Here is a 20,422-nt window from a genome sequence, read left to right as displayed (position 1 = left end):
CACGTGAAACAGCCCCTTTTCAATTCTCTCCAAACTTCAGCCAGACACACACTGAGACAGTAAACTTGAGCCCTATGCTCACAGGAGAAGCATCCAGGGGAGACCGCAGCATCAAGGAGCAACTAGGAAATAGCAAGCCCCTCATGAAGGTTATTTATGCATCTATATAGCCCGGATGCTGAGCGTATCAGTCATTGAGCATTCCAGCCCATTGTCTCTACGCCGTAAAGTAGGCTCCTTCAAGCTGCAGTCAAACTCGTCCGAACAGTCAATCCTCGATGCCTGGCAGGCTGGCTTCAACGGCGAGCTTTTGCCAAGCACCTAGATTCTTGGCCCCAGCTCCAAAGGTTTGGCCAATAAGAGCACCCGGTTCAGCGGGAAGACCCACAGCTGCCCCCGTGGTTCGGCGCCCCCCAGCCACCGCTCTTTTGCATGACAGCCGTTGATGCTCACCTGGGGCTGCATCAGGGACTGTCTCGCTGCGATAGTCGCAATTGAGAGCATTCGTTGGCCTCTGCTGCAGCAACAATAGACCTGCTGCAGAACAACAATCCGCTTGCGACCAGATTCCCACACCGGCTTCCCCACGCCCCCTGGTATCGTCCGGCCGCCACGAGACAAGACACTTCACGCCCGAAACCGACAATGAGCTGGCTCTACCCCTTCGCGAGCAGCAGCTCCCACCGCCGCCGTCGCTCCAAAGACCGCCACAGCACGCATCACCACTCTTCGCGCCACTCCACCCGCGCACCCTCCATTTTCAGCCTGGGTAGCTATGCCAACCGCTCCACGGCCTCTTCGGTCCATTCTTCCGGCTCGTCGTCCCGCCGCGCAAAGCCGCGGTCGGGCTTCATCGCGCGCATCGTGCATAAAATCAAGCGGCTGTTCAGACATATCGTGCACTATGCAAAGAAGCATCCGATGAAGGTCTTTTTCATGGTCATCATGCCGTTGATCACAGGGGGTGTGCTGCAGAAGCTATTGGGCGCGGTGGGGATTCGGGTCCCGAAGAGCCTGATGGGTGGAAGCTCGAGAGGCGGGGGGAGTGGAGGCGGCGGCTTCGACAGCGGCGGAATCGGGGAAAGCGTTCAAGGGTTGATGTCGGTTGCGAAAATGTTTTTGTAAAATTCTCATTTGCTTTTTTCTTGTTTCGTTGCCCTGTTCTCTTTCAGTTCTTTTGTGGGTTATTCGGTGGGACTTGGGAACGGCAAGGAAGGGAGGTTTTATTGTCCCAGAGGCGATTTGGCGGGGATGGTCGAACGGCGAGATACCCGACTCATGGTTGATGCTCTGACGCCGCGATGATGGACGAATTGACGATAGTTTTTGCGACCCCGCCCGGGTTATATCCTCACGGATACCGATAGAGCTGGCCAGCTGGAAACATGTTGTGCCTTTTATTTAATTTTTATATCCCGTGCCCCTTCGCTGGTAGTCATAGTGTCTATTTCAGTTTCCAATGCTACCCTGTGTTGATATGCATGCATGCCCAATTGAAGCTGCACCGATACCTGATAGAGCACCTAGCAAATCCCCAATAAATGTGGAATTCAACACTGTCTTGAGAAGTCGTTCAAGTAGTGAAGGCTCCCCATGCACGGATACAGCGTACCAATGTGCCAACTGAATGAAAACATTTTGTGAAAATCTATAAGAGTAATATACACATCTTGGTACATCTTGTTCTTCGATTCTGTCAAGCCTTCTTCCCTCTCTTCTTTCCTGCCCTTTTCGAGGATATTTCCGGGATATGGGCGATTTCGGTCTCTGGTTCGGGAGAGAGAGCGACTTCGTCGGCGGTCTCGGGTGCCTCGGACGAATTCGCGCCCGTGAATCGTCCTAGAAGCTTGTGGTACAGCAGGCTCGGAAGCCTATATGCCATTGTGTCGCGAATCGTGGGCCGGTGAATTTCATTGACGTCAAGGAGGAACTCCTCCTTCGTTCCGTCTTCGGCTTCTTCCTCGAGAAACACATTTCCGGTGGCGTCAACGATGAGCACCTTGCCGTTTTCAGCGACGACTCGCTTCCGATCACCCACCGAAGTAACAACGCCGGTTGGCGTGGCGGTACCGGAAGAGCCCTCCCGCTTCGCCTTTTTACTGTCCTTGCGATTCTCCTTCTCCATCATCCTCTTCTGCCGGCGGTTCAGCACGGCGGGCTCCTCTCCACTGTCAGCGGGGGCGGCATCTGCGACCCTATCTTCGTAGCTATTCAAATTCCCTATGCCCTTTATCCCCAGCTCGTCACCCCAAGCGGCCCGGCGGGCATGGCGGATATATCGGTCCACAAACTCCACCTGTCTTTTCCAGCCGAGAACGAGGGCAAAGTAATGGCCGGCGCCGCCAAAAGCAAGGAAGAGGCCGATCAAAACAGAGCCCAGCCCGGGACGGAATCGCGAATAATAGTATCCCGTTCCCTTCCATTTCGGGAAGCCATTGCTCAGAAAGTGGTCATATCGATCTCTGCCTGGGCCTTTGAGAATATCATGGACTATCCCCAGGCGGGCATACCGTTCGGTGGCCTGTTTGACGACGTGCTGGATTTCCCGCTCGGACGGGGGCTTGGCAACATGGACGCCGGGTTTTTTCTTGCCAGAGGCAGTTCGAGGTGGTTTGGCGCGGGAGGCGACAAAGGAACGCTTCGCCTTGTCGGGGTGGATCTGCTTGGACTTTTTGCGGAAGGCCTTGTTCAAATCGACCTGGTTGACATTTGGCTTCACGCCCAAGAAATCTGGCAAGGAGTGAGATTCTGGGGCGGTCCTTTCTCGAGATGGGAAGAGTTGACTGCATACCGTAGAAAGTCACATTGGCGCCTTCAGTTGCGATAATCTCCTCGCGAAGACGAAATATTTCATGGTCTGATTACTCCACCAGGATTGTCAGCAATTGGTCTGGCCCGTCACCCACGCACAAAGGACCGACCTTCTTTTGTCCACGCCGCAGCAAAGACAACGAAACCGGCGAGCAGGACAAGGACTCGAAATAAGGCAGTCTGCCTCATTTTGGGCCGGGTGGGGAGGAGCGCGGTTCACGGTGACCGGATCAAATTCAAGGGATCAAATAACTACTGTAGACAAAAAAGAAAGCCACACGTTGCAACGGTTCGGAGACGAAAGACGCAAAACTCACGCCTGGAAAGGGTAACTTACCACAACGTGGTCCAATCACGACCCCTGGATCGACAGCCCAATGGAGCCGGCTGGGATCGTTTGGCTGCAGGAAAACGAGGTGCAGAACGATAGAAACAAACGAGCAGACGATGCTGCCTCAGGATAAAACGCCTTGTCTGGCACTTGATGATTCATCCATCGGGCTACAGCCGGGGCTCCAGGAAACTGCATGCAGAACCGCCAGCCAGCGAACAGGGCGTCGGTTCTGGCCCTTGAGTGGCCCTCAATGTGCGTTGCTCGTAGTCCAGGTTAAGTTACCCCGCTTAAAACACCTTCTCCGTTCCCATCTTCTCTCTCTCCTCCATCAATCGTCGTCTTCTGGTGTTCTACATACATTTGCTCTCTGGCAACAACCGCCCAAGATGGAGGTACCGTAAGGCGAGGGGACCATCCCCTGGACGTCTCCCCTTTACCAGACATTCCTCCAGTGAACGCGGCATCTACTCTCGCGGACAGACCCAATTGACCCCGATCTTCACTCTCCTCGATCCTTCTCCCCCAAATTCCCCTCGACAGCCTGATGCTCTTCACTTCTACCGCCTGTATTACATAAGCATTTAGACTGGTGGTTTGCTCAGGGACCACCAGCGCTAAGCCCAATGCGGTCATAGCGCCAGGCGGCAGGGAAAGCGAATTGCTAACGAGTAAACTTGTCCCCCCGGCGGCCAGTGGAATTAATTAGGAGCCAGAGCGAAATTTACGATTATTCACTTCAACTCCCCCCGACGGGCTCTTGCTCTTCAATTCGACAGATTCCCATCGTCGACTGCCTGCATTTAAGAGAAGGTCAGTCTGCCACCTCCAGTTAACGCTTGCATCGTGCACAAACGGCTTGTCAAGGCAGGCCCATCGCCATGGCCCGTCCTCTCGATTTGTTTTAACTGACAACTGGTGTGCAATCTGGAAACAGTTATATTATCCCTCGATAGACTTAAACCCTCAGCTTCGGTTGCGGCCTGCTTCCAGTCAACGTATCGCCATCATGCCTTCTCTCCAGATACCGCTCGACGCCCTGACATCGCGCTTCAGCTTCGGTGATCGGTTCAGTGCGGTTCGGGCCCAATCCTTCTCCTCCCGCTTTGCCAACTTGAAGCCGGTCTCTGAATTTCTCGATGTCAAGAGAATCTCGAAGCCCGCCAATTTCGGCGAAATGCAAAGTCGCTTAAACTACAACCTCAGCTACTTCTCCAGCAACTACATCGTTGTGTTTATCATGCTCTCAATCTATAGCTTGCTCACAAATCTGCTCCTCCTGTTCGTCATCCTCCTCGTCATCGGCGGCACGTACGGGATTGGCAAGCTGGAAGGCCGGGACTTGGATGTCGGTGTCTTCAGGGCAACGACCTCCCAGCTCTATACCGGCCTCCTGATCGTCGCGGTGCCTCTTGGGCTCTGGGCGTCACCCCTCGGCGCGGCCCTGTGGCTGATTGGTGCTACCGGGGTTACCGTTCTGGGCCATGCTGCGTTCATGGACAAACCAATCGAGAATGCTTTTTCCGAGGAGGCGGTCTAGGTGGTCGGCCGCGAACTCCTTATGATATGCCCCAATGGGGAAGACCACCAGGGGCACGAATGGGGAGGAGCAAACAGGGTGGGAAGAAACGGTGGAACGAGCTGCGCGTGGAAGAATTAGACAGTGATGAGTATAGCGACGGTGAGGAGGGTGTGCCCCTAGATTCAAGGATGGCCCGTGAGCTCCGATCAGCCGGGCCAGCAGATTTAATCAACGAACAACTAATCGAAAGCGACGAAGAAATTTCAGACGACGAACATGGCGAATATGCGTTGGGATGAAGCGTACCAGGACAGTACGGTTGCATATGCCATCCAGCTTGCCCTGAAAGACAAGGAAGATCGCCTTGTGGACAGGGCTCTAGAACGAATCAGACGCGCGCAAATCCTGGGCAAATCGAAAGTGAAACTTTCGCAGCGTGAACTTGAGGCGTTGGAGCGGCGGCGAATGCAGGGCGAGATGTCAAACGGTTCGCAGCGAGGTAAACCTAGCCGAATGAGAGGTAAAATCATAAATACAAAGTGGCCTCCCGAGGCAGCTTACTCGTCCGCCGCCGAAACGGCTCCTGGATACTACAACTCTCCTCTGCAGGCTCCCCAGGCCCGTCCCAGGACGCCCTCCGTGCAAACGCTACGCATGCAACAGCCGAACACACCGCCTCGAATACCGGGTGCCTATCATTTTCAGGATGATCCCTCGAGTCATCCCCCGTCAACAGGAAGGGTGCAACCCCTCTCGCGGCCGCTTCCAGACGATCCACAATGGGCACCCCGTTCGAGGGCCTCATCAAACGCTATTCCTCTGCCACATCCCGCCTACGCATCATACGTGCCAGCACAGATAATAGGCTTTGACCCGCGGTATTCGGTCCCTCCCAGTCCCCGATATAACTTATCGACTGCGCCCGATGCCATGTACCAGGCAGTATATCGACCTGCATCACGCGGCTCCTACGCTGACAACACTTCATCTACGGATGCTACCATACAGCCAGCGCCTGCCACCAACTCCGTCCGACATGTTAGCAGCAGTAGCAACGCGAGTAGTAGCGACAACGGCGTGCAAGTGGAAACCCCCAAGGCGACACCCGCAACCAACGGTCGTAAGGTAAACGGCGCGACCAATGGAAAAAAATCCACTCGTGGCAGGCGAACTCGCAAATGAAGAACAGCCTGGACCAACTTGCTCTTTCAACCCCATTAGTGCCTTTAGTCAACTTCTTTTTTATTATTTGGGTGATATCCGCGGGAGTTCTATCGGGGAAACAATAGACTATGGAATCACGTTTTGCTGTGCTCTCTTCCTGTCTAGACACTGGCCGGCTTGCTTCATGTTTCTTTCTCGGTTCTTGTTTTTCGCTTCATCCTCCAGCCAGTATTAATTACCAACTATTTTCTCTGATTAACCTTTTAGTATCATTTTGAAAGCCATCATTTCTTAGATCGTGTGAAATTCCAGAGTTATATATGTATGGAGTACGGAGTACAATAGTTGCTATTGTTCAACTGGCAGAAAATGCTATGGGAAGTGACTTACTGGCGAGCCGATAAGCTCCTCAGAATCTTAGCCTTGCGGGTGGCTGATCCTGCACCAAAACGATGGAGGCATTTGGGCGCCACTGACGTCCCGTCTAAAAAATACCACACAGGCTGACAGGCACCTCCAATGAATATTATCATCTCATTATCCAAAGAATAATAAAGAACGGCGGGACAAGATGCCAAAGCTCATGTGCTTGATGCTCCGATTACTAAGAACGCGCAGCTCTGCCTCGCGACTGATGACGTCGACCGGGGCTCATCCATGGTTCCTGACGTTTCTTGATGCCAGCTGATAACTTAGCTATGGGCTATTCACCTTGCGCATTCTACGCCTGTTGTTAAATAGAGGCCCAGCTGGTGTGGTTCTCGAGGACCGCTCTCTTGTTATTTTTATTAATCTCTCTCTTCCTCTCCGCGTCCGAGGTGTAGGATCATCCCGTCCTTCATCGACCAGCCTAACGCCTTTGCCACGTTCGTTTTGGATGGAGCTTCTGGCCTGGACGATATTTCCAAGGTCAAGAAGGTTAAATACAGTGTTGGGTTCCCTCAGGTTCGAGCTCTTGTGAAACCAAGTTCTAGCTGTGGTGCGGTGGAAACGCCTTATTAGTTACCACTTCTCCCTGCCTCAACAGAGACAATTGTGGTTGCGGGCCCGGTGCTAACTTTTGCGGCTATAGAATACCCTGGGCAGTGATCACTACTTCATTATCACTATAGGCGCCGGGCTTCCGCTCCTAGAAAGGGCTCTAGATAGCCTTAATTACTGCTACTCAATTACAGCTGGCAGCCTGAGTCCAACATCCTCGAAACTCTTCACATATTCGCATTAACCTACCTAAAATGTGGTTGATATCATACTGGCTGTTTCCGGTGATAGCAGCCGGGATGTGGCTTGGTGCGTACACGGAAATATTCGCTTTCCTTACGAGAAATGCTAACTGATAGTTGGTGAATTGATCTAGCCACAATTTTAACTCTCCTAATTGTGTGGTCAGCGGACGGATACCCCAGGTATGCGAGTATGGAGCCGAATCAAAAGATCGCGTATGTTTGCCCTGCGCACCGCAGTCGGGAATCCTATTTAACGGCTATCCAGCTATATCTCTGATGTTGCCGCCCAGGGGCTGAAGCCGCTATTCATAACCGGGTGTGCAATCACTGGTGTATTCTTCGACCTCGGCTTCGTATCAGAGCGTTGGCTACGACACAATGGACGGCTGTTACGAAATAAAGGAAGACTAGACAAATGGATGTCGATCCTCGCCATTGTCTTCTCAATTTGTGGAGCAGTGGGACTGATTCTCCTTTCAATCTTTGACACATTACGATACAATCACCAACATAACGGCTTCCTCGTCTTATTCATGTAGGTTTCAATCAACGGAAGGCAAAAGCAGGAAAGGCTGATCCAGTGACATTCGGCAGTGGCGGGTACCTACTGAGTGCTGTATTTGTGTGCCTCGAATACTTACGTCTCGGGATTCACTATCGCGAGCACCGGATCCTCACGGTTAGCTTCTGGGTTAAGCTTACGTTCATCATCGTTGAATTGGCCCTCGCCATTGCGTTTGGTGTCACAGGCCGGGGCAGAGGCAGGAAAGACCAAGCAGCCGTTATTGAATGGGGTATGTTACCACTATCTGTGCTCTGCTTATACCCTCATAACTTATTACTACCCTAGTCATTGCGTTTATCTTTACATTCTACGTGCTCTCCTTTGTTATCGACCTTCTGCCGTCGATCCGTACGCGATGGCACGTTCCCCAGGGCCATCGCATTCCAGAAATGACATCGGTGTCTTACCCTGCGACCCAAGAAGGCCAACCAGAGGTATCCTACGAACAGCCGCTCACCACTGATTCCATGGGCGACATGGCAAATCGATATAGGGGACCAGTTGTCACAAGTGGCGCTCCGGCAGACTGGGCGGGTACGAATGGCTACAGCATGGACGCCCAAGGGGATGGCCCTTACTACCAGGAAAGGTCCAAGGAGCAGAGACCCGTGGATTTTTAGCAGCCGATCATTTGAAGGATTGAATGTGTGTAGCCGCTTGGTGTTCATCCGTGTGCCAATGGATTGGAAGACCAGGATAGCACGCCCTTGCCGGTCATCAGTAAATTTTTTGGATAGACCTCCATCTTGGATCAACTGGCCACACTCTGTTTTGTGAATAAGTTCCTTTTTGATAGCGTTTAAGCGACCTCAAGCCTTTGTTTATTCTCCATTTAAAATGACCAGGCTTTTGTCCTATTTGTGCAGGATATAGACAGCGGTGTACAGTAACCAACCAGTTGCCATATCATATTCTAGTTATTAGTACTCCATGATGAGATAGAAAGGCTAAAAAATATAGCACAAAAGATAGCCATGTCTAATATCAAGTGCATATTAAGTAGGTTGGCACTCTTGCGGTGATTCTTAAAAGTGCATCACTCTATTTATACAGAGTTGTAACTAAACAAGCTTCCGTGAAGTTCAACTGTGTTTAGTCACCCTGACATCAAAACTCAACGTCAAAGGAGTGCACGCAATCAACTCTGCCTGGAGAGTGGCAACCATGATCCCATTCAATTGATATAACTAGTGAACATCAGTTCTTCTCTTTTTCAAATGTGAACTTCCTACTCTCCATTACATTCTGCTAAGCAAAGCTTTCTCTCTGGCTTCATTCATTGCAACGCAGCAACGCAGCAACGATGCCTGACCAGCCGGCCAGCACCGAAGCTCGCGAGCTCTCTTTGATCTCAAACGTCGAGTTTCGAATTGCTTTGGCAGACTCGGACGAGAAGCTCCAGTCTCTGCTGCAAAAGTATCTGGCTCCATTGCTTTTGAAGCTAGCATCTGAACATGTTGCCGTGCGCAATAAAATCCTCGAGCTCTGTTATCATATCGACACGCGTATCCAGCCTCTTACAATTGACCTCCCTCTCCCAGCCCTGCTGAAGCAGTTTAAAGATGTACAGGCTCCGATTGTGAAACATTACGATTTACATTACATTAAACTGGCGTTAGATCGCCTAAGCCCAGTTCAGCGGGCAGAAGTCTTCCCCGAGTTGGTGCGCGGTGTCTCACGGCTCCAAAGCGATCTTGCAGACGCCGCTCGTGCTTTTAATCTCATTCTGAAGTGCTTATCAGCCTTGAAGCTTCCTGTCAAGGGCAGCGAACAGGACCTGTCATTTCGCCAGGACCTAGGACTCTCGGACGAGGACGCCCGCTTTTTATCACCATTGGGATTGGGAATCTCATGTTGCCTGATCCCCCGCAGGTAAACGGACAGCACTTGCTCTTGCCTCTCGGAAGAAGGAATATAATTTCTTGATCAAGAAATGCTCCCTTCGACGAAACATGGAAACTCTTCAACGCCTGGGGGTCTCAACCCTGGCTGACACAAAAAGTCGCCGCCCTCGGTTTTCTCCGAAGCGGAGCATTCATCGAGAATGAGCGGTTTATCCCAGCTCTAATCGCGAGTGCTGATTCAAATCGAAACATTTCTACGATTGGTGATGATATCCTTAAGCGATGCCAGCCGGACCTCGAAGATAGAACACTTCTGGACCGCATCTATGACATATACGAAAGAGTCACTGAGCCGGAAACCATCACTATAATCCGCCCAGCTCTACAGATCAAAATACTTAGTGTTTTGTGCAAATCGGCTGCAGCCGCTGCAGAAACCGACCGTATTAACAGGATTTTTAAAAATGAGATCTATACACTAGTAGTCACGTCGCGATCAGGGCTGGAGGGCTTTAAACTTCGCACTCAGCTGCTCCATTTCGCTGCATGGATCGCTCGAGTCAGCCCATCGGCTACAGTTTTGGCACCAAGGATCATTCGGCGCTTGAGACACACTATCGAGGTTCTAGGCTGGCCTGCCCTCCGAAGCAAAGGTAACTCCGCTGAGCAAAAGCTCAGGAGCCTTACTTACGAGACTATCGGTAGTCTGGCTTCAAAAATCGATCATGCTTCTGACGAAGGTGGAAATACCAGCTATGAGCTCATCAAGTGGCTCTTCGCCGCTCTCAGCTCAGATACATCGAGTAATGAGATATCCGTTAGTATTGACCAAGCATTGGGTAATATAATGAACTCGGCCACACGAAGATTGGGAGACCCTATAATAAACCGGCTTCGGAAGCTTCTGCTACACTACATGCTTGCAAATCCCGGTGAGACAGATTATCGGACCGAATTCAAAATTCAGAGGACTCCAAAATATGCAGCACTTCGTTTTGCAAATCGATGTCTGCCGTTTAGCGATATCAACGGCCGCTGGATCAATATTATCGCCATCGAAGCGGACCAAGACCTTAAGCTCGTAGAGGAAGGAAGAAAGGGCCTTAGCCCATATTGGTACCGCGTCCTCAATCCGCCGGACGTTGTTAATCCCACGGCGCCATCAGCGATGGCCGATTCAGATAGTTTCTATCAATTTCCAAAATTCTCGGAGCTGATGGATTCAGGATTCGGGTCTGCTAGCTCTGCAAAACCCAAGCTTAAGAATCTCCGCAATGCATATCCTACGGTGGTAACATTCCTTCGGAACGTTTTACTCTGCGAAGCATTTTCATTCTCTGGGCTCGTGGTTGACACCGCGCAACCACATTGGGAAGAACAACTAGATACCATGATATCAGGGAATGAATCCGCACGCGAGGCGGTGCGAAAATACCTTCAGCACTTACAGCCCGAACTAGTCAAGCAGTTTTTGATCGTTTGTATGAGGGGACAAATGCTTAATATGCAGAAACCCCTTGGCAGAACAGTCGAACATTTCGTGGAAATCTCTTCTCTTACATCCACCGCTATCTTAGACTCTCTGGCTCCATTTGGGGTTGTTGCTAATGTTGAAGCCGCTCGACCTAGTGACCAAGACTTGATGGCACGTGGGTTTGGAATAATGCAATCCCTCCCAAGCTGGACGGGAGAAGCCCGGCAGAGATCCATCGACCAGCTTATGACCGCCGCTCTGTCCTGGCGGAACGCCGTGGGTCAGGCTGTGCATAAAGTCCGCGGAACAATCCTAATGCTGGTTTACCTTTTAACTCGTTTATCATATCGTGGACTCAAACAAGACATTCCAGTCCCTCCTACACAACAGCTTAATGAGATTCTGTTTGAGATTCTTGAGCATTCAAGGGATTCAACTCTTCGCGATACAGCAGTGTCATGCTTGGGCCAAATGAGCCTGGGTGGACTTCTGGTGCCTGAGTTTCTAACTGAAACCGTTGGTCTGGAGAAGTTACTGGAAAATGTTGTTGAGGAAGCGAAAAAAGGAAAGGAACCAGCGATATTGGCTTTGGGCCATCTATCTTTAACATTTCCAAAAGAGGCGGAGGATTCGTCTAGCCTGTTCGACCGACTTTTGAAATCAATGTATGATTTGCACGAGATTCGTGGTCTCGAGGTGCAGCTTACGGTTGGAGAAGCGCTAAGCGTTGTTTCTGTTGGCTGGGGTTCCAAATCCTTACTTACCGCGTTTGATGTAGACGCGCAACGACCGCAGCCTGATATCTCACCAAATGTTTTATGCGATATGCTTGAGAAGATACTTGTCGACTGCAAAGCGTCTAAACCGTCCTTGAAAAGAGCTTCTGCCATATGGCTTCTAAGCCTAGTTCAATATTGCGGGCATTGCCAGGAGGTCCAAGACCGCCTACGACAATGCCAGTCAGCTTTTATTTGGCTGTTATCCGATCGTGATGACATGGTGCAAGAAACAGCTTCCCGTGGATTGAGCTTTGTCTATGAAATGGGGAGCCAGGAATTGAAAAATGATTTGGTGCGTGATCTAGTGCGGTCGTTCACTGCTGAGGATTCAAATCTAGGAGGTGGAAAGGTCTCTGTCGATACCCAGTTATTTGAACCTGGAGCATTACCTACGGGGGACGGGTCCGTAACGACCTACAAAGACATTGTAGGTTTGGCATCAGAAGTTGGTGACCCCAGTCTTGTGTACCGCTTCATGTCATTGGCATCGAACAACAGTGTCTGGGCGAGTCGCGCGGCTTTTGGTCGATTTGGTCTTAGCAATGTTCTCTCCGATTCAAGCGTGAACGGATACCTTGCGCAGAACCCTAAAATCTACCCCAAGTTATACCGCTATAGGTTCGATCCAAATCCTAATGTACAAAGGTCCATGAATGATATATGGAATGCTTTAGTAAAGGATTCGAACCTGACTATTAATTCCAATTTCGATGGTATTATGGAAGATTTATTGACAAATATTCTTGCCGGAAAGGAGTGGAGGGTTAGACAAGCCTGCTGTGCAGCTATTGCAGACTTGATCCAGGGCCGACCTATTGAAAAGTACGAGAAATTCCTCGGTGATATCCTAAATAAAGCCTTTAAAGTTCTGGATGATATCAAATCGACTGTTCGCGAAGAGGCCTTTAAACTATGTCAGGCACTCAGTAATGTCCTTTTACGGGCGCTCGAAGAAGGGACGGGTCAGTCGAAGAAATCTCAACTGATGCTTCAACACATCATTCCGTTTTTACTCCAAAACGGCATGGAATCTAGCGTTCAGGAAGTCCAGGCTTACTCTATCATGATGATGACTACTCTTGTTAAAAATTGTCCCGCAACAGCGTTACGACCGTTTGTTGCGGACATTTTGGAGAAGTTTCTTACGTCTTTGAGCTCTGTAGAGCCGCAAGCAGTGAACTACATACATCTAAATGCGGACAAATACGGACTCACCGGGCAGCAAATCGATAAAATGAGATTGTCAGCCATCCGCAGTTCGCCCATGATGGAGTCGGTGGAGCTGCACTTGCTTGACACCCTCGACGAAGAGAGCATGAAAGAGGTTGCATCAAAATTAGAGCATGTACTCCGATCCGCAATCGGACTACCGTCCAAAGTCGGCTGCAGCCGAGTTCTTGTGATTCTAAGTTCCAAAACGATAATCTTCCAGCCCTACGCGGATCGGTTCATTCAACTTACGAGAAAACACGTCCTAGACCGCAACGACACGGTGAGTGCGTCGTATAGCAATGCTATTGGGTATATGATGCGGCTAGCAAGCGACGACGAAATGTTGAAAACCATTGCGTATGCTCAGAAATTATATTTTGGTTCGGAAGATAGATCGCACCGGGTGGTCGCTGCTGAACTTTCAAATTCGATGTCAAAGTTCGCCAACGATAAGGTGAACAGGGTCGCTGCGACCTTCTTGCCTTTTCTGTTTGTTGGTATGCATGATACGGACAGCGAGGTGAAAAGGTTTTTCGCCAAAGCATGGAATGATAACGTGAGCGGATCTCGTGTAATATTGTTATATCTAAAGGAAATCCTGGAAATGGTGTCCACCCAGCTGGACTCGCCGCAGTGGGCGATCAAGCATGCCTCAGCGCTCGGTGTTGCTAGAGTCGTGGCATCGTTGGATAAAGAGTGTGATGCAACTACAGCAATGGCGGTTTGGCCAAGTCTAGAAAAGGCACTGACTGGGAAATCATGGGAAGGGAAAGAAAAGGTCTTGCGGGCTATGGTACAGTTTGCAACTTGCACGAAGTCATGTTTAGAAGAACTAGGTGACGTGAAGAGCCAGATGAAGGTCAGTATAATTCTCGCGGCTGGGAAACGGTTCGAGCATTCGGCTAAAGATCTGTGACAGGTGATCGCCATACGAGAAGCGAAACGAAACAATGTCGCATATCGGCCGCATGCTTTTAAATGCTTGGGCGAACTTTCGACCCTCGTTGACGGTTTAGAGCTGGCACCCGCCGCAATCAGAGTGGTAACTGAGGTTGTGGAAGATATTGCCGATAAGTCCGAAGACAAGATGGATATTGATACCCCTGGTAGATCGTCAAAGTGAGGTTACGGGTGTTCACGAATGTCTTTATGTTCAACGCTAACGATGAGATAGGGCGGAAGCGGAGACGTTCGCTGCGTCTGTTGAGTGCCTACTGAACTGTCTGGATCCGACGGTACCGTATGCGGGTAAGAAATTTGATAAGGAATTGGCTTGACAGGACACTAACGCTGCACCATGGCCTAGCTTTAGGCGAACATATTTCCCAATCCGTTTCCCTAATCGAGATGGCAGTGACGCGAGACGGGAACTCCACTCATAGCGCCTTATATAAAGCGCTGAAGGGATTTTTTGACCGGCTCTCTGCTCTACCGGCGGATTCTATCAAGGATTGCGAAAACGCATCTGCAGCCCTAGCTGATCGACTGCTGTTCCGTGACATGGAAGGCTTGGTGGAGGCTGCAAGAGTTCAACGCGCCCAAGCGGTCGAATCTTTTGCCACTCTCTGTGAACAGGGGGATACTCAATGTCGGCCTAAGTGGAAAGAAACGGTGGCGGCATGGCATGCAGCAGAACGGTCGGGGCAGGTCCAAACAATTCTGAGCAGAGTTGTTGAAAAAATGGCAGTACTTCGTCCTCAGGGAATTGACTAACTAATGCATCAGCGCACGAGGGTACTCTGTAGGTAGACGTTCTGTAGCAACATAACATGCAGGTATTAATAGCTAGTAGTTAGCTAGTTAATCATCCATGTTACCCGGAGAATATGAACCATGGGTTGTTGGGATGCCAGCATCATGGCCCTTGTGATTCCAAAACACCAAGCAGATTTCCATAGCTGGCTTCGCGCTGGCGGTCTCTGCTGTGGCGGCGAGCTGTGTTGCGGGATTCGCTGCTGCTGGTCTCGTCGCGGCTGGGCATCACCTCGCAGCGTGGCTGAGATGCTCTTCCTTTGCAGCCCAACGGCCAATCACCACCGCTCCAAGGGGGCTGCTGGCTAAACTGACTTCGTGTAAGCGCCAGGATGCCGTCGCTGTGCAGGCGCCAAACCCTCGACCCTTGGCAGCCGGGCCTGTTGGTCGATGACAGATCAGCATGCTGGGTGATCTCATGGTGTCGCGATCCCGTCAGCCTGTTCGCTCGGAGCCTGCTTCTTGTTCGCGTTACTGTGCGAGTGAACCATAACCAGTTACCCTGCTCTGCTCGCTCATCTCGACCTGGCGCTTGAGGGTGTGGTTCGGTTCGTTATATTGCTTGTCCTGGCTGCCCCGCAGTCAGCTTGTTGAGAGCTCTCCTGAGAACGACGCCGTCCAGCTTCCTGCTCTCAGGGCTTCTCTATAAAAGGGGGCCACTGTATGCCAATTAGGGCATATAAACGGCGCGGTTTGCCGTGATGACCACCAATGGCCGCAGTGGCAAGGGGGAGGACGAGATGTTTCTCTCCTCGCCCTCCGACCGCCAACCCCCGACCGTTTCTCCCTTGCGAATCGTCAAAAGAGACTCCCCTTCGCCGTCAAGAGCCACGGGCCCTGGGCAGCGGGCTGCGTCAAACCCGACAAGCCGTACGCAGTCCGTCTCTCCTCTTCCATACCCAGACGATCGGTCTCGTCCCCAAGCAATGCGCACCCAAAATCCCTCAGCGACGCGGCCGCCCTATCCTGATAATAGACCGCCGTCGACTCATTCGACGGAACATAGCTCACCAGCATCACCTAGTCCGGGTGGCGGCCAGATTCCCGACTCATTACGGCCTCGGCAGGATTCCAAGCAGTCCCAGCCAACGTTGGCGGAGAGGAGAGGTGCTGTTCCAAAAGCGCTTCCAGAATCGCCCAACCCTGAGCCCCCGGACCGGGACGGTCTCTTCCAGCGACCGCCCCAGCGCGAGGCGGCATCCGCGGAAGCGCCTGAGTCGCAACGCAAGGGCTCAGGCAGTGTGAACCCGTTTCCCGCGTTCCATCAGCAATATTGGCCGTCGACGAGCAATTCAACCCTACAGCCTGAACACAACGCATCAATTAATCGTTTAAGCTCGACAGCATCTACGTCTACAACGAAAGCTCAGCGCGGGTCTCCTCCTCCTCCTGAGACCCCCATTATACCGCCTGGCCAGCCGCCCGCATCTGATATCGAAGCCCGGTATGCAGCTTCTGGAATCGCGGGGACTTCTACCTTGAATAACTTGAACGCGCATAACTTTGCAGCTCAACAGCGGGCGAATCAGTATTCTGCACAACAGCCTAATAGATACCCAACCCCTAGCCAGGCACATGCCCAACCGCAGCCACAATCCCAATCCCATCCACGGCCTTGGACTCCAACAGAGCAACCAGGTAGCCAGCCGCATGGCCCGCCACAAGTGTATCAAGGCTCAACTGTCGTGGGCGCAACGGGAGGTGTACAGGCTCCTGGTGGGATGCATCCTCAGCAATTACCTCAACAGGCCCCTCACCAACCCCAGCAACCAACCCAGCGACCGCCCATAGGGAATCAAATGCAGCCTGCCAACCCGCCTCCCACTGGTCTTGAAGATGACTTCCAACGATTGAACATGACTGCGTCTCCGCCTCCAGCATATTCCAGCCTTGCCGGAATCACTCCTCAAGGGTACCCGCAAGAAAAGCCTGGTGCTGGCCAGACAGGACAGCAGGCACCTGGCACAATTTTACCAGGCGGTGGAGGTGTCCCTGTCACCTCCCAGCCTTTAGCCCAGGGCCATCCTGCATTCGCCAATGACCCACGACAGCAAATCTCGGGTACGCCGGTTCAACAGCCTCCACAGGGTGAGCTCCAGTCCCACCCGGCACCGGTCCCAACTCCAGGTCCAGCGTCACCTCCGCCGCTGCCGGAAGGCTGGATAGCTCACTTAGATCCGAATTCTGGCCAATATTATTATATTCACTTGGCGACGCAGTCCACGCAATGGGAATTTCCCAAAGGCCCGACGCCCTTGAACCTTAACGATACGCCCATCTCCCCTTCACAGGCTAATTTCGGTAATCATGGTCTATCGTCACCAGGCCTGTCTACATTCGGAAAACCGATGCCGTCCCCTGCGTTTTCTGCTTTTGGCCACCCGTTGCCTTCACCTGGAATGCCAATGAGCCCTGGATATGAACCTAGCGTGATGAGCTTTAATAGTGGCTATACCGGTCCTCCGCCAACAAATGGGATAGACCTCTACAAAGTTACGCCAACGAATGGCGTCTACTTTGGGCCCTATCTACGTTACAAGAACATGGACATGGAGCGGGGATTGTGGCTAGGTTCCATTCTCTTGGTCACCGATGGTGCGCAGCCGCCAACGATCCACATCCACAAAAGCATTGATCTTTCTCCAAACCCTCGACAGTTGTCACCGGTAAGCATCGCAGCACATCAGCGATGGACGTTTTATAGATACGACATCGATTTACAAATGGAGGATGCTGCTCCTGCAAAGTGGACATATGCCATTACCTCACACCTGGGGTGCACGCGTTACGAGTTCCTCGTCGCTGGCCGGCATGAAACGAATTGGCGCTTCATTGCGACCTCGGGCAATGATTTCTCCATCAGTGTGAACGCCAACGAACGAGCCAAAGTTGGCGGTGTTGGGTACATGTGGAAAGATATCATGCAAAAGCATGTTGAATGCGGAGGCTTCCATGCTCAGTTGGGATTGGGCGGTCAAATAAACGCCGATCGCCTGTGGAAAGAACTTCCATCGCTTAAACAATGGCTGGCCATTAGCGGAAAGGAAGCTAGAAAGGCTGCGGCATGGACAGCTGCACTGGAAGAGGACGTTACTCACGCTTACTTCCATTATTATACGAGCCATTTTGACCAACCACACTTGCGGGAAGCATTCGCCCAAATTCCCCACGTCCTGCAAGTGGATGACCACGATATGTATGTACCTCTCTATTCAATATTCCCTGACTTTATTTCCACATCAATCCGCTAACTGTTACAAGATTTGATGGATTTGGCTCCTACCCTGACTATATGCAGTTCTCGAACATGTTCAAAAACATTGGAAGAATTGGCATCGAAATGTACTTACTTTTCCAGCATCACACCACAGTAGAGGTCCTAAGGCACGTCAGCGACGACAGTGATCTCTTCACAATCACCGGAACCGGGTGGCATTTTGTTAAATACCTAGGCCCTGCGATTGCTGTTGTTGGTATTGACTGTCGGTCCGAGAGAAATCCGCACCAAGTAATGGCTGGGCCTACATATCAGGGTGTTTTCCCCAAGGTTGCGATGCTTCCCCCAAGCGTTCAACATTGTCTCTGGATGGTTTCGGTGCCTATTATCTACCCCCGCCTAGAAACCGCGGAGCATTTGGCGCAAACGGTTGCGACTGGCAAGAAAGCCGTTACAGGCGCATACAATATGCTTGGAAAGGTGACAAGCTCTGTTGCGGGCGTTGTAGGCGCCAAGGGAGCTGTTGGCTCCGGTTTCAATTCGGTAAAAAGGGCCGTGGGAAAGTCCGGCCTAATGGGTGGTGTTTTGAATCCATTTGGAGATATAGACCTTCTTGATGAGTTGAGGGACCAGTGGACGCACGAATCAAAGGTTAGTCTGCATGTTTAACATGATTCCCATGTATCCCTAACATCGATGCAGGATCTCGAGAGGACATATCTTATCCGTACACTCCAAGGTATTGCTCATCAACGCAATATCCGCATGACATTCCTTTCTGGCTCCGTCAATTGTTGTGGTGCCGGCCTCGTCCATGATCCTTCCCATCCCACGGACCACAAAACCATGTATCAAATCATCTCATCCTCCGTTGTCAACGCTCCCCCGCCCTCCTACATTCTTAAGATGCTACACGGAAATAGCAAACCACTATATATCCCGCTGAACGGCCACAGATCCACCCCATCGCAGCCTACCGACACGAAGGAAGATATGGTGGAACTTTTCCAAACGGACGTTGCTGGCCAACAACGCGAGCAGCGCAAACTAATGGGGCGAAGGAACTACGTTGCAATCGTTGGGTATGATCCCGATTCTGTGAATGCGGTGTATACCGGCAATCCTCAACAGCAAGCTGGAAATGCCGGGTGTGCGATCCCGAAACTGAGCCTTGCAGTGGACTTCCTCGTACAGGGAGAGGGGGCATTTGGGAATGTAATCAAGTACGGTCCTGTCATTGTTCCGAGTTTGGAGCTTGGAAGATAGGCGCGGTTGATGCGAATGAGATCTTGACTTTGCGTTGATGGGGTACTTGCCTGGAGTTCGTGATGATGCGGTACATGAACTAATTTTGCTGTTTTTATATATATCTTGGCGTGTAATCATTTCCTCGCGTTAGATACACTCTTGACTTTCAAATAAGCGTGTTTTTATAATGTGAATAACCTGCATCGATAACAAATGTGGATAGGGGTATCAATTTTATGGGGAATGTCAATCAAATATCAAATATAGGACGCCTGCACTAGCAGCCCAATTTTTAGAGCCCCAAAAAGGTCGTGGCACCATTGCGAAAGCCGGCAACAGGATCAAGAAGTAGACAAAACACATCAAATGTATGCGGGGTGTCCTATCAGCCCTGTTTGACCATGGCCGTTTCCAATCACCCCATCCAGGGATCCAATCCTCGAGTTTGGGCAAGCACACGCCCACTCTCCAGAAATAATCCCGATGGGCGAAAAACAACTCCCAGAGCTTAAATCTAGCGGGTATGGATATGATAGTTTGTCGCTCAAATTCTTGAATCCGTTCTCCTCCCAGCTCCGGTTCCTTCATGCCGCGGAAGTCTTCTAAAACTGATAGCTGCTCTGAGGTTTGCTGCGCGCTACAATTCGGATCTGCGTCACCAATACAGAAATGAAGATCGTCCACGGAGGGCGGTAGGTCGGGTTTTGAGATAAATATCTCTCCCGCATGCGGAGCATAGCCCCATTCGGATAAAGGGAGCAGAGGAACAGGGTCGTTTATATGCGTCACGCGACGGAAAGCGGAAGAGTTTTGTTTGTCATCTTCTGCGGAGTTGGGAAATGCTGTGTCCGTGGGTAGAGAAAATTGTTTATCTATATATCTCGCTAGCTCACGGTTACCTATTCTCGGCTCTCCAAATGTAGTGACTTGCGGCTTCCAGCCCCGGATGTGGAACTCCAGACTCGCAATCGCGGCCACGGCGCCACCAAGAGAATGCCCTACCACAATCAATTTGTAATCTGGGTAATTGTTGATGGTGTCTGCGAGAGGTTTTAGTATGGTCTCGCGGGCATGAAGCCATGAGGCCATGAATCCGGCGTGTACGGGTGCAATTATTACACTGTTCTCTGTTATCTCCGCCAGGAGGCTGTGGTTCAGGATACGGAACATAGACCTGTGGGATGGCAGAAAGATCGACGATAGTGTTTGTTATGGAATATGTTCCTCTAAAGGCAAGAATGATTCGTTTCGGCCACGGAGAGTGTGAAAGGGCTAGG

At 51.2% G+C, this 20,422-nt stretch overlaps 6 protein-coding genes across 6 annotated transcripts; 5 read left to right on the top strand and 1 right to left on the bottom strand.

Moving 5' to 3' along the window:
• Positions 1-278: 278 nt before the first annotated feature.
• Positions 279-1,125, top strand: UREG_07845 (uncharacterized protein; the record flags this gene model as incomplete). The annotated part of the gene is made up of 2 exons (XM_002583026.1): positions 279-347; positions 544-1,125. 2 exons carry the CDS (start codon positions 279-281, stop codon positions 1,123-1,125), a joined length of 651 nt encoding a protein of 216 aa, XP_002583072.1.
• A 571-nt stretch (positions 1,126-1,696) lies between these two features.
• On the bottom strand, positions 1,697-3,000 carry UREG_07844 (uncharacterized protein; the record flags this gene model as incomplete). The annotated part of the gene is made up of 3 exons (XM_002583025.1): positions 1,697-2,730; positions 2,792-2,857; positions 2,922-3,000. 3 exons carry the CDS (start codon positions 2,998-3,000, stop codon positions 1,697-1,699), a joined length of 1,179 nt encoding a protein of 392 aa, XP_002583071.1.
• Positions 3,001-4,151: 1,151 nt separating this feature from the next.
• On the top strand, positions 4,152-5,846 carry UREG_07843 (uncharacterized protein; the record flags this gene model as incomplete). The annotated part of the gene is made up of 2 exons (XM_002583024.1): positions 4,152-4,676; positions 4,932-5,846. The coding sequence occupies 2 exons, from the start codon at positions 4,152-4,154 to the stop codon at positions 5,844-5,846; spliced, it is 1,440 nt and encodes a 479-aa protein (XP_002583070.1).
• Positions 5,847-7,063: 1,217 nt separating this feature from the next.
• On the top strand, positions 7,064-8,239 carry UREG_07842 (uncharacterized protein; the record flags this gene model as incomplete). Its single annotated transcript, XM_002583023.1, has 5 exons — positions 7,064-7,118; positions 7,186-7,267; positions 7,320-7,589; positions 7,739-7,848; positions 7,905-8,239. The coding sequence occupies 5 exons, from the start codon at positions 7,064-7,066 to the stop codon at positions 8,237-8,239; spliced, it is 852 nt and encodes a 283-aa protein (XP_002583069.1).
• Positions 8,240-8,922: 683 nt separating this feature from the next.
• UREG_07841 (uncharacterized protein) lies at positions 8,923-14,641 on the top strand (the record flags this gene model as incomplete). The annotated part of the gene is made up of 5 exons (XM_002583022.1): positions 8,923-9,491; positions 9,551-13,787; positions 13,848-14,047; positions 14,103-14,176; positions 14,235-14,641. The coding sequence occupies 5 exons, from the start codon at positions 8,923-8,925 to the stop codon at positions 14,639-14,641; spliced, it is 5,487 nt and encodes a 1,828-aa protein (XP_002583068.1).
• Positions 14,642-15,381: 740 nt separating this feature from the next.
• Positions 15,382-19,163, top strand: UREG_07840 (uncharacterized protein; the record flags this gene model as incomplete). The annotated part of the gene is made up of 3 exons (XM_002583021.1): positions 15,382-17,876; positions 17,942-18,548; positions 18,600-19,163. The coding sequence occupies 3 exons, from the start codon at positions 15,382-15,384 to the stop codon at positions 19,161-19,163; spliced, it is 3,666 nt and encodes a 1,221-aa protein (XP_002583067.1).
• Between the last annotated feature and the right edge of the window lie 1,259 nt (positions 19,164-20,422).

This window comes from Uncinocarpus reesii, genomic scaffold (genome assembly GCF_000003515.1).
Source record: "Uncinocarpus reesii 1704 scaffold_5 genomic scaffold, whole genome shotgun sequence".
NCBI lineage: Eukaryota > Fungi > Ascomycota > Eurotiomycetes > Onygenales > Onygenaceae > Uncinocarpus > Uncinocarpus reesii.
This window is presented reverse-complemented; position numbering and strand designations above follow the sequence as displayed.